Source organism: Dipodomys ordii, unplaced genomic scaffold (genome assembly GCF_000151885.1).
Source record: "Dipodomys ordii isolate 6190 unplaced genomic scaffold, Dord_2.0 Scaffold147, whole genome shotgun sequence".
In the NCBI taxonomy this organism is placed as follows: Eukaryota; Metazoa; Chordata; class Mammalia; order Rodentia; family Heteromyidae; genus Dipodomys; species Dipodomys ordii.
The window spans coordinates 205,784-219,317 of record NW_012267363.1 but is presented as its reverse complement, the minus strand read 5'-3'; the positions used below and the strand labels follow the sequence as shown (position 1 = coordinate 219,317).

The following is a 13,534-nucleotide window of genomic DNA, read 5'->3' as shown; positions in this document are numbered from 1 at the left end:
ATACTGGCCTAGTGATCTTGACTACATTCTCTCATTTTGAGAACAACCCAAAGGCAGGATGGGTGTGGGGACCAAAGACTACATTACCCCCACATCACAGATGAGGAAACTGAGGCTCAGAGAAGCTACAGTGGTTTATCCAGCCTGTCAACAGCAGAATATAGGTGTGAGCTGAGGCCATGTTTGAACAGCAGGTTACCATGTAACTAGTAAGAACTCTACTGTGATGTCTCCATGTGTGCTGGGGCGCAGAGGTTGACTGGAGGAAAATCAAAGTGCTACCACCTGGCATGCTGAGTTCAAACTAGACGAGAGATTCAACATCAGTTTTTGGCATTCAGCACAGAGATGCTGCCATCTGCAGTATATGAGCCATGCTTGGTCTTGCTGTCCCCAAGGGGAGCCTCAGGTGACCTGCTTCTACTTAGGGGACAGGGAAAAATTTTGACATTCTGTCCCCCAACTCCAGCAGCAGCTCCCATCTTTCCCAGAAACAGACAACTGATTTTCTTATGTCCTATTCTTAAGGTACCCACCACAGTATGGGGTAGGCCAATGGCAATCCCCTGGTGATTTGGTTCTAACTGCTGCCTCCAGGTCTAGCATTGCTCTTCCTATGACTCTGCCTTAGGCCTTGGGTAAGGCTCAGATGAAACAATGCCCAGGAATGAGCACTCAAAACTACCCAGCTTTCATATGGGCAGGAGCTTCAGTTTTCCCAGGGGCCATTTCTATCCTGTGTATACAAGGGACTCAGACAAGTAGAAATCCCAGTCTTAGGCTGACCTCCTGCCAAGTGCCAGCGAGGTCTCAGTACCAGGGGGTCAGCCAGAGCAGCCACAGATAACAGTGTGTCCCCCAAACCATGGGCCAGTAACTTCCTTGAATTTTCTTGTCTTTCTTGAGGCAGTGATCTTTGAGAGTGCTAGATATTTCTTGATCTCAGATGTGCCTAGAAAAGCATGTAACTTTCTAGAGAAAGGAGGAGGCACAAGGATTTTACCAATGAATGAGGAGATGGTTCCACAGCAGTGCCAGGAGCTAAGAGTGAACGTGTTTTACTGTCAAAGGGTTCTCTGCATTCTTTGATTCTGCATTTAATTTATTCTCTGAACTTAATTGTTTAACACTAAGGGTAGGGGCAGGGAAAAGGTAAACAAAAGAATGGCCAAAGTGGAGCCAACTTTGGGGTTTCCCCTTCTCAAGAGTCACTTCTGCTCTGAGGGCCTACATAGCCAAGACTGTACAGCCCGTAGGTTCTGGGAACAAGAGAGGCACATGGATTCTTCCTTGTGCTTCTGTGCCTGCCTTAATAGACATCTGTGCTTTGGGGAGAAAAGCAAGTTGCATGCCACCTGACACAGACCGGACAGGACAGGAGGTGTGACAGGCCTTAGTGAAGGCCACTGACCCTCAAATAATCCCGAGAGAGACATTTATGGATCTCCCCAGAAGCCAAAGCTAATCTGCTCATGGCAACTAGCTAAGAAAGTTGCTAAGCTCAGCTACAGGAGAGTAAAATTGAAAGATCTTAGAAAATACTTTGTTCAGGGCTGGGAAGGTGGCTCAGTGGTAGAGTGCTTGCCTTGCATGCCTGAGGCTCTGGGTTCGATTCCTCAGCACCACATAAGAAAAAAGAAAAAAGCCAGAAGTGGCGCTGTGGCTCAAGTGGTAGAGCGCTAGCCTTGAGCTGAAGAGCTGAGGGACAGAGCCCAGGCCCAGAGTTCAGGCCCCACGACCAGACCTCCCCCTCCCCCCCCCCGCAAATAAAGAAATTACTTTGTTCAGAAATATTTGGTTGACCTGAAAAAGTACCTGGAGATACACTATTAAATAAATATAGCATGTGATAAAGAAAGATGAGCCTGGCACAATCCTAGTTTTGTAAGTAGATGCACAATTAAGTAAATGCACAAGAAAGGCTATACACAGAAATGCTAATATCTTTGGGTGAAGACACATAATTTTAATTGATTTGTCTTTGGACATTTACATGCTAAACAAGAACCACGTGTTAAACAACAACTATGTGTTATTTTTATAATGTCAGAGCCCCAGAAAAAGAGCTATTTACAGAAAATCCAAAAAACAAAACACAAAGGCCTGATGCTGTAAGTCTAGCTACTAAGCGGCTAAGATCTGAGAAGTGCAGTTCTGAGCCTGCCCTAGTAGGAAAGTCTATGAGACCCTCATCTCCAATTAATCACCAAAATACAAACAAACAAACAAAGCCAGAAGTGGAGCTGTAGCTCAAGTGACAGAATGCTAACCTGGAGCAAAAAAGCTCTCGGACAAAGTTAAAGCCCCAGGACTGGCACACACACACACAACCCCCCCCTCCCAATAAAACAAGAAAAGAATAACATAAGACCATTCAGGGCCAACAAATACAGTCATCTGGGCTCCACAGGGTTAGTAAAAGCAAGGCTGACTGCTCTTAAGCTAGCTAGCCCATCTGCACATCTATCTATGTATGCATCCTTCCCCCTATTCATCTACCTACCCATCCATCTATCCACCCTTGATATATTAGATCTATTCTCTGCTAACCTTACCTACCTACCACCAACCTACTTAACTACCTGACTTTAAATAGTTGTTTGTTGCTGTGCTAGCTACCTCATATGCCTGACTGGGAGCCAAAGCAGTGGTTTACAGAGCTTTGCCCAGGGCCTGCTTTTTCCCTGGTTGTGGCTCCCCTTCACCCTCCATCACAGGGTCTGAACCAGTGGCCCTGGCCTTTCTAGAGCCAAACTCCTCCAGACAGACAAACAGCAACAGCAATGAAAGGAGGATGCTCCTCATTACTCAGCAGCCCTGGGTGGCCATGAAAGGCTGGCCTTGAGACTTACCGGGCGCTTGGTGAGGTCCCAGTTGTGTATGATCCTGGCTGGAATCACTGAGGCATCGTCTTGGTGGCAGATGTCACAGTAATAGAGGCCAGAGAAGGCACAGAGCTTGGGTCGTACAAAGGAGAAGCCGATCTGCTGGGAGCAGCCTAGGGGGATGGGAGTGGATGAGTGGTAGTGGCCACAGGCAGCTCCAAGTAACACAGAAGCTACTATGGTAGAAAGGGACTTGCTAGGTTTTTCTCAAAGGACTACACAAAAGACAATAATCACTCTTATTTCCACCACTTACCATCAACATTCTTCATTACAACAATGTACTATAACAATTACTGTTGCCATTTGACAGCTGAAAAAGTAAGGGTTAAGAAGGTTAAGAAGCCTGGCTGAAGCCAGGCATGGTGGTACATGATGATAATACCAGCATTTGGAAGGCTGAGGCAGAAGAATCAACAAATAGTTCAAGGTCAACCTGGGCTAATGAGACTGTTCACAACAACAAAAAAAGCCAAAAACAAACAAAAAAAGATGGGAGGAAATTAGGTCCCAAAGCCTGTATTCTTCTCCATTTACTTAGTGGCCTTTGTGTAATAGTGTAACTGTTTGCTTTCCAGAGCCAACATCCTCTCTACCTGGGCCTAGAAACAAAACTTCAAAGGCAAGTGTAGGCCTGCAGTGAAGGAACTGGAGAGAGGGGCTTGCCACAGGAATGGCTGAGGAATCCACCAGGAGAGGGGAGGCATGAACACTGCATTGTGCCACTGGCTTAACCTCAGCAGGTGGAGCCCAGGACAGTCTAATATCTCAAGACAGTGGGCTTCAGCCCCTTGGGTGGCAGTCCCCCCACTGCAGGGGACAGTGGGAGTCAAGCGTGCTGAGGACAAAAAGCCCAGTTCAAATCCTAAACCTGTGCCCTCCTTTCCACAGCGTATGGGTAGAGGTGCTCTTAGCCTTGGGACAAACAGCTGGCTCTTTTGCTTACTAGTGACCTCATCCTGACCTTCATGAATCTTCTCAAGATTCCATTTCACTGTCTGTAAAACTGAGCTACTGATAGCTGTTTTGTGGGATTATCACAGTGTAAGTGAGCAAGGTTCTGAAAGTGTCCTACAGGCTATGAGCTACAGCTCGGATGTCTGTGTGGGTCACTGGACTGCAGGGAGGAAGGAAGCCCTTCAGTTTCACAGTGCAGGCTGGCAGGCTGGTGGTGACAGCTACAAGAACTGAGAGCAAAGTGTGAGTGTGGGTGCTGGGTGGCAGCCACTTGCAGATGTTTTCTGCAGGAAGCTCTGCTCAGCACTTCTCCCATCCTCCAGGGGGTCCACCGCAGCCCACATCCTTCAGTCTAGGTGCTTGAAGCTGGCTTTCCCCTCTGGCTCACAAGCTCCACCCACCAGGATAGATTACTGGTTCCCTAAGGCCTTCTGCAGAATCTCCCTGACCTCAGCGAATAGAAAGAAAGAGATGGTAGTGGGACAGCATTCAGCTTTAGACAAAGAGGGTAGGAACCCTCTGGGGTCCTGCCCACAAGCTTAGGCTTGGGATGTGACCTTCAAGATATAATTCTGTACCTTCCATATGCTGTCTGACCACTCTGGGCCTCGGATTCCTTACTTTATCATAAACAAAGAAAAGACTAGCCTTACCTCTACAGGGTTATTGTGAGGATTAAATAAAATAATCTAAGTTTAAGTGCCTCACATGCAAGTGTTAGATTTCAGTCAAGTGCTGTTGGCGCATGCCTGTAATCTTAGCTACTCAAGAAGGCTGAGATCTGAGGATCACAGTCCAAAGCCATCTGGGGTAGGAAAATCCATACACCTCTTATCTCCAATAAACAATCAAAAAGCCAGCAGTGGAGCTGTGGCTCAAATGGTAGAGTGCCAGCCTTAAATGAAAAAGGTAAGGAACAGTGCCAGGCCCTGAGTTCAAATCCCAGTACTGGCGCACATGCGCGCGCACACACACACACACACACACACACACACACACACACACACACACGGGATAATATCCATAATTCATTATTAAGGAGAAAAAAATCAAGTTGCAGAGCAATATATGGTGTTATGTTGCCCAACACAGTGGTCATAAGCCACATATACCTATATATTTTATTTGGCTCTACTGAGGTTTGATATCAGGAGCTGATGTTTCTTTGAAAAGTGTTCAGTCACACCACAGATCCTTGTTTTAAAGTTATATTTTAGCCACAGACCACAACTCTCCTACCTGCAGCCTCCCACACACCTTAGATCACAAGTACACACGACCATGCCTCTCTTATTGAGATGGGCTCTTGCTGTTTACACAGACTGGCCTCAAGCCATGATCGGTCTCATCTCTGCTTCCTGAATAGCTGAGATTACAGATGCCCAGCCACCACAGGCATCCCTCTCTATTTAATTGGGAAATTTAGTTGGTTAGTCACACTAGCACCATTTTAAGCCCCCCCAGAGTTATTGACTGGGTAGCACAGACCTAGTATACTTTCCTGATATGGATAGTCCCATTGAACAGTACCAGTGCAGGACTTGTATAAGTGTGCCCCTTGGGGCTGGAGTGGAGGCTGTGGGACCAGCCCCCTTGAAGCACCATCCAGGGCAGGGATGGAGGCCCTGATGGGGAGACTAAGCCAGGAACCCTGCAGGGAGTCAAGTGTGGCTGGCAGGCTGCATGTGGTGGAGTTGGTCAGTACCTGCGCAGAAGCAGCCCTGGGAGTCCAGGCCCTTCTCGGTGGGGATGGCTACAAGGTACTGCAGCAGGAAGCCATTCTCCCTGGTGGCGAACTTCAGCACCTCCTGGCAGTTTTCATCCAGACTCCCACCTAGCGTCACAGCTTCCTCAGCTGTCTCTAAGTAGGATGCCAGGACCTTGCGGACCAGGTCCCTCCACAGGGCGGCCTCCTCAGCAGTCCCAGCCTGCAGTTTCAAAATGGCCTTGGCCGTGATGATTTTGAAGAAGGCCGGGCCCCCAAGGCTTGTGTCTGGCAAGATGTCTCGGATGGTCTCCACTCCATGGCTGTCACTGAGCATCTTCTCATTGTTTCTCACTCGGAAGCATTTCAGAGACTCCAAAGACAGAGAAAAAATGTAGGGTATCCAGGTTCTATCTGCATACAGGTACAGAAGGGACTCTTTGATAGCGTCTGGCTCTGGAACCTGGGCAGATGTCCAGTTCAACTGTGTGCCCTGGGGGACCACAGGCTCGGCCAGCAGAGCTGAATGAGAGGGGTGGCTGCCAGGAGGACCTTCAGGGGCATCCTCAGGCTCCTCTGGGTATTGGATGTTTACCCACTCATCCTCCTGCTGAGGCTGGACCTTCTGCAGGGCCTCGCGCACACGGTCCAGCCAGTCCTCCGCTTCATCCTGGGAGGAGGCACGCAATGCCAGCTTCTTGCCAGAGAAGACCAGCTCAAAGCGCCCATCGCTGTGGGCTGGCCCCACAGCCTGGCATCGCAGCAGGGAGCAGCTCTCCACACAGGTGTGCTCCTCATCACTCAGGTAGAGGCGGAGCTCCAGTGGGGACAGTTCACAGAAGAATTCCTTCCAGATGCCCATGGCTCCCCGCCGGGCCACGGTGCCCAGCTTCATGAGGCCCCGGAATGGGTTGGACAGCCCTGAAGGTGGAAAGAAACACTTCAGACTGTAGATCTGTCCCTTTACCACCCAAGGCCACCTCTGTGCTCAATAGCCTGTTGTGACAGTGGACGCAGTAACTGCCTCCAGAATGGAGGTGGCCACGGGGCACTGTCAAATGCACTCTAAAAGCTAGGTGGGCCCTACCGTGTCCTCCCTTCTGCTGTTGGCCTCACTCTTTCCTCTCACAGGAAGATAAAAACACTCAGCTGATTCCTCCTCCAGGCTCCTCACTGCCCCTGCCCCTTCCAGCATCTGTGTCCACACTGACGTCCCTCATGTCACCAGGGACCACTGCGCTCCCGCCTGAGGCTAACCCCTCCCCTCCTCCCCACCTACTCAAGGACAAGGACATTTCTCTTTCAGTTCTCTTTCTCCCTTCTGGATTATTCTCATCAGCATACAAACACTGTTTTTCTCTCTCGTAAAATTCTCTCTTCTCTCACATCTCTGGTTACCTTCTCTGTTTTTTGGTTTCCCCTTTACAGAAAAATGGCTTGAGGAAGTAGTGACAATTTCCTTGCTCTCTTTCCTCCTTGAACCTGTCCCAATGAAGCTTTTGTTCCTTCTTCTAATGAAATTGCTCCTAGGAAGGCCACCAAGGCCCTCTGTGGGGCCTGCCCAGAGCGCTCTACTCCCATCGCCTCGTTTCTCTGACCTCTCAAGGCTGGAGCACCCCAGGGTGCAATCCTGGCTCCCTATCTATTCCTGGCTGAGCTTCCCTGCTCTCAAAGGTTTGTGGAGACAACCCCTCCCCACACTTTCTTTCTACAGCCTAGACCTCGCCTATGAGCTTCAGATTCACATATCCACCTGCTCCATGTATGGCTAACGTGTCTCCAAGTTCACATACTCCAGAACAAGTTCCTGATTTTCCTGCTGCTCACTTGCTTCTTTTCCCTAGTGTTCCTCATCTCATAAAATGGAAAACTTCAAGCCTGGCTTCGGTGGCTTACACCTGTAATCCTAGCTACTCAGGAGGCTGAGATCTGAGGATCACAGTTCAAAGCTAGCCCAGGCAGGAAAGTTCATGAGACTCTTATCTCCAGTAAACCACCAGAAAACTGAAAGTGGCACTGTGGCTCAAGTGATAGAATACTAGCCTTGAGCTGAAGAGCCTAGGGACAGTGTCCAGGCCCAGAGTTCAAGTCCCACGACTGATGGGGGGGGGGGGAGGGAGGGCAAGAGAGGAAAATTCCATCCTTCCATTTGCTGTGGCTGAAAACTTTAGGGTTACCCAGATATTCCTTCTTTCATGCCCTATACTTATTACACCAACAAATCTTATGGACTTTGCCTTTGCTACATATACCCAGAAACCCTTACTTTTCTCTGCTCCCCCTCCACTCCTCTCTCAACAGAATTATCTCTGGCCTGGCTATGACAATAGTCCCTAACTGGTCTTTCAGCATAGGAACCAGAAGGACCAATTTAAAAGATAAGCCAGGTCTGGGAATGTGGCTTAGAGATAGAGTGCTTGCCTAGCATGCACAAAGCCTTGGGTTTGATTCCTCAGCGCCACATAAACAGAAAAACAGCTGGAAGTAGTGCTGTGACTCAAGTGGTAGAGTGCTAGCCTTGAGCAAAAAGAAGCATTAGGGACAGTGCTCAAGCCCTGAGTTCAAGCCCCAGGACTGGCAAAAAAAAAGGTAAGAAAGAAGGCATGGCTCAAGTGGCAGAATGCTTGCCTAGCAAGTGCAAGGATCAGAGTTCAAACCCACCCACCTCTGCTCCAACCACTCTAGCCACCATAGCCTCCCTTCCCATCTCAAATGTCACTTTAGCAGAGATGGTTGCTCTGGCCACCCTCTAGCAAGATGATGCTGTTTACCAGGCATTCCTGAATCATTCTCCATAGCTTTTATCACTACTTGACCACACTATTTACCTCTCCCTGGCCCACTAGAATGTAAGTCTCATGAAGGTAGGGACAACTGCTTTGCTTCCTGTTCCATTCCCAGCTCCTAGACCAGTGCCGGACATATCACAGATGATTCCTGGCACACTCACAGAAATATGTGCTGAATAATGAATGGGCTGCTGAGTGAGTGAGTGCTCATGTGAGTACTGCCCTCCCAAAGATCACATAATTCTTTCTCCCCAGTCTGGACTAACCCTGGAGATCTGAAACTACTACACAGGCTTTTCCTGCTCCTCAAGGGGCCTGGAAGCCTAGATACCCTGGCCTGGTTAGAAGGCACGGTGGCCCTGGGTTGGCAGATACATCCAAAAGAAGCCAACATGGAGACCAGGGTTGGATCCACACAAACTTGGATTTCTGTCTCACAAACCTGGCTGAAATCTCTGCCAGGAGTGCAAACAGAAAATGAGAGAAAGAGCAATGTGAGGGTAGGCACACTTGTTTGTTTAAAAAGGAAACCCATTTTGATGGTCACAGAAACATTTGAAAAATTCAAGTACAGTTATTTAATGCTTCCTGGAATTTCACAGGGTGGAGATCAAGCTGGTCTTACTTAAAGGGTCAGTGGAAGACAGAAAACAACAGTAGGTCTGATAAACCTCTCTAGAGCTGGTTCACGACCCATCCAAGATAAAAGGACTGTGGGAAGAAGCTGCTGGAGCACCTATGCCCATAAGGGCTGGTTTTTCCAGAGGGTGCAGAGTTAGTTCCCAGCAACCCAAAAACTTTATAGCATAGCTTCAGGGAGAATACTTCCACTTTACTATAGAAAGTAGTATTTTATAATCTGTAGGCTGTTTTTTTGTTTTGTTTTGTTTTATTGCCGGTTGTGGGGCCCTCAGCTCTTCAGTTCAAGGCTGGTGCTCTACCACTTGAGCCACAGTGCTACTTCTGACTTTTTCTGCTTATGTGGTGCTGAGGAATGGAACTCAGGACCTCATGCATGCAAGACAAGCACTCTGCCACTGAGCCACCTTCCCAGTCCTGTAGGCTATTTTGAACACTATTTTACTATGATGTTCTAAAGCATTTCCCCCAGACTCCTGAATTTCTAAACACAAGTACACCTGACTATTTCATTCTAAGACCTGACTATTTCATTCTAGGCAAGGTCCCCCTGGGGAACACACCACCTACTGGAAATGGCATACAAGACTCAGAGCCGCTTTCTGAAAGACCCAGTCCCTGCAGATGGGACCTTAAAGAGCCACTTACCCATCTGCCTCCGGTGTACCACCCGGAAGTTTTTATGCTCATGTACTGAGGCTGCTCCGGCATTCTCCCTGCCTGGGGAACGCACACACGTTCTGTCCAAGGCCCCCAAGGAACAGCTCTTTTGAGGTCCTTCAGTAGGACACCTGTGGAGAGTGGATCCTGGCTCTGGAGTCTCTTGGCAAGAAGCTGCACAGACACGGGAAGCATTCTGTAGAATGTGCTCCTGAGGGGGCCGATAAAAGTCATCTTCGGAGATCCAGCTTGGGCTTTTCTATCAAGAAAAGGAAAGCAGCAGCTGTCTGTTTTAGAGAGTTTAAATATGTTTGCACAGTCATGTTCTACATAGCATAAAAATGTCCCATTTCTAAAAATGAATCTACAATTAAGTAGTTTTTTTTTTGGGGGGGGGTCCGGTCGTGGGGCCTGAACTCTGGGCCTGGGCACTGTTCCTCAGCTCTTCAGCTCAAGGCTAGTGCTCTACCACTTGAGCCACAGTGCCACTTCTGGCTTTTTTTTTCTGCTTGTGTGGTGCTGAGGAATCGAACCCAGGGCCTCATGCATGCAAGGCAAGCGCTCTACCACTGAGCCACCTTCCCAGCCCAAGTTTTGTTATTTTTATAAAGTGTAACTATCATCATAAATCTAAGTTGAGGGATAAATATATATATTTATATATAATTTATACATATATGAAAATATAAATTATATATATATATATATATATTTATCCCTCAACTTAGATTATATATATTATCTATATATTGTGTATATTATATATAATTTATATATATTATGTATAATATATATTTTATATATATATATATATATTTATATATATATAGTTGGTCATGGGGCTTGAACTCTGAGCCTGGGTGCTGTCCCTGAGCTCTTTGGCTCAAGGTAAGCGGTCTACCACTTGAGCCATAGCGCCACTTTCCGTTTTCTGGTGGTTTATTGGACTTGCTTGCCTGTACTGGCTCTGAACCGCAATCCTCAGATCTCAGCCTCCTAAGTAGCTAGGATTACAGGCATGGCCCACCAGTGCCCCGATAAGGATATTTTTATAATTCCCCAAAAGAAACCCTCTACCCAATGGCAGTCACCCCTACTTTTCCACTTAGGAATTTTCTTCTATATTCTGTCTCCACAGATTTGTACACTTCTGCTCATTTCATATAAAAGGGATCTTAGGCTATAAAATAGTAGTGTATGGTTTTTTGAACCTGACTCCTTAGTGTAATATTTTCAAGGTTCATCCTACTTACAGACATTTAGCTTTCAATACTTTTTACTATCAAATAATGGTACTTGGGTACCACATCTTGTTTATCTGCTCAGATGCTAATGTACATTGGGCTATTATGAATACTGCTGCTATGTACATTCATGCACAAATTTTTTATGTGGACCTCTGTTTTGCTTTTCTTGGATATATGTAGACACACACATTTTTACCTGGACATATATAACTCTAAGTTTAACTTTTTGAAGGACTATACATTTCCCAACATAGCTGTACTATTTTATATTCCCACCAGCAATGTCTAAAGGTTCCAGTTTCTCTGTAAACTCTCCAACATTTATTATGTCTTCTTGACTACAGCCATCCTGGTGAGTGTGAAGAGGCACCTCGCTGTGGTTTCTATTTGCATTTTCCCAATGTTTAGTAGCACTTTTCATGTGGCTAATGGTTTTTTTTTTTTGGTCGGCCATGGGGCTTGAACTTTGGGCCTGGGCGCTGTCCCTCAGCTCTTCAGCTCAAGGCGAGCGCTCTACCACTTGAGCTACAGCGCCCCTATGGCTAATGGTTTTATCCATGCTGACCACCCCTCACTTATAAGGCCTTACTATGTATCTCATGCTGGCCTTAAAATTCTCTTCTTTTAGCCGCCTGATAGCTGGGCTTACAGGTATGAACCTCTATGCCCAGGTCTACTTTTTTTTTTTCCCCTTTGTGCTCCTGGTGGTATATCTAAGCAATACTGGCAGCTAACTAAAGCCAATGTCAGAACAAACTACTCCTACATTGCTCCTAAGGGCTTTGTGATTTTAGTGCTTACAGTTAGGTCTATAATCCATTCTGAGTTAGTTTTTGTGTAAGGGCAAGAGGTGCAACTTTACTCTTCAGTGAGTGGATATACTGTTGTCCCAGCATGTATACCTTGCATACAGGGTTTGAGATGAGGGAGGCTCAGTCCTCACTGGATCCTTTGTGTATGTGTTCTAGTCCTGATGCTTGAACTCAGGGTCTAGGCGCTGTCCCTGAACTTTTTTGTTCAACGCTAGTGTTCTACTACTGAGCCATGGTTATACTTCAAGCTTTTTGGCACTTAATAGGAGATAAGAATCTCATGGACTTCCCTGCTCTGGCTGATTTTGAGCTGCAATCCTCAGATCTCAGCCTCCTGAGTAGCTAGGGTTATAGGTGTGAGTCAACTGCACCCAGCCTCCCTGCCTCTTTTGTTTTTGAGTCAGGTTCTTACTACGTAACCTAGGCTGACCTCAAGCTTGAGATCCTCCTGCCACCACTCCTGGGTACTAAGATAACAGGCTAGGCCATGGCACCAAGCTGGTCTCTACTTCTGAGCAGGCCTCCAGCAGGCAGGTCCTGGCTTCTCCTTTTGCTGCAGTCACTGAGTCTGAAGATAGCAAGAGGGGAAGTGGGAAAGATCTGGGGCCAGTGAGCTTGTGGGAATAGATTCCAGTTCCCTTCTTTCATTATTTCAGGCCCTCCTGCCCTTCTGTGCCTAAACATAGAAGAACAGAGGCAAGGAAGCTGGCAGGCTGCCCAAAGTGGCTGTCTGCATGGAGGAAATGAGTCACACAGAGGTGGAACCAGCCCAGCTGTTTTGCTAAGTGCCACTAACCTTACCCTGATATTACTATTTCCAACCCCTCAATCGAGATTGCCCTCCCTGGCTCTGTAGACAGGGAGGAAGGATTAGCTTGGGAAGGCTTGGTTTGGACAGTTTAATTCATTCAGATGCTGCGAGACTCCTGAGGCCAAGAGTAGCAAGTTCTGATTCAGATGCATGAGGGAGCTGCCTAGAAACCTACTTCTCCAAAGGGCCTTCAGAACTGGCTGGGGGTTCAGTTTCCCTCTGCCAGGGATAGGATGATGTGTTGATCAGTGTAGCTACTGGGGACCAAGTGCAACCCTGGATTCTAAACAAAGCCCTCCTAAATCACTAAGACCCAGGGCAATTCCCTGAGGACAATGGATGGAGCAACTCCTAGCACACTGGAGATCCTGCCATCTGTAGCCCCTGCTCATGGCCTTGATGGGAGAGTTCACATCACCTCCTTCTGGACGTTTCCTTAGCCATCCTAGCTCCCACCCCCTCTCAACTTCCAGTTGAGACAGGGACCCTTACAGGCCCCCTGATATTCTGTGCTTACCCCATCCTAGCATCTACAAGGCTATTTGGAAGTTCTTTTTCTTTTTCTTTTTTTGGGGGGAGGGGGAGAGGGTGGGTAGACCAATGTTCGCTCAGCAAGCACTCTACCACTTAAGTCACGGCACTAGTCTTGCAGTTATGTTTCTTGGTATGTTCAGCAAAAGGGCAGGGCACTTGTAAGAGACTAAATTCCAACTACCAAAAAAACTTGTTTTTTTTCTTCTGTTGGTCATGGTGCTTGAACTCAGGGCCTACCTGTTCATGAGCTCTTTTTGCTCAAGGCTAGCACTAGCATTCTACCACTTTGAACTATAGCTCCACTTCTGGTTTTCTGCTGGTTAAATGGAGATGAGTCTCATGGACTTTCCTGCTTGGGCTGGCTTTGAACTGTAATCCTTAGATCTCAGCCTCCTGAGCACAGTAGATAGGATTTCAGGTATGAGCCACCAGCACCTGGCCCAAATTGTGAGAGAGAGAGAGAGTGCGTGCATGTGTGTGTGTGTGCGCACGCGC

The 13,534-nt window shown here is 47.4% G+C and overlaps 1 protein-coding gene across 4 annotated transcripts in view; it reads right to left on the bottom strand.

The window, feature by feature from the left end:
• The window catches only part of Plekhm1 (pleckstrin homology domain containing, family M (with RUN domain) member 1), a 48,466-nt gene that overhangs the window by 7,633 nt on the left and 27,299 nt on the right, over window positions 1–13,534 (bottom strand). For all 4 annotated transcript variants that reach the window (XM_013031998.1, XM_013031997.1, XM_013031995.1 and 1 more), the window contains 3 exons: window positions 9,624–9,894; window positions 5,548–6,468; window positions 2,853–2,998 (listed from right to left, as the gene is read on the bottom strand). In XM_013031998.1, the coding sequence (XP_012887452.1) occupies window positions 2,853–2,998; window positions 5,548–6,468; window positions 9,624–9,894 (1,338 nt within the window). The remainder of the gene's footprint in view (window positions 1–2,852; window positions 2,999–5,547; window positions 6,469–9,623; window positions 9,895–13,534) is intronic.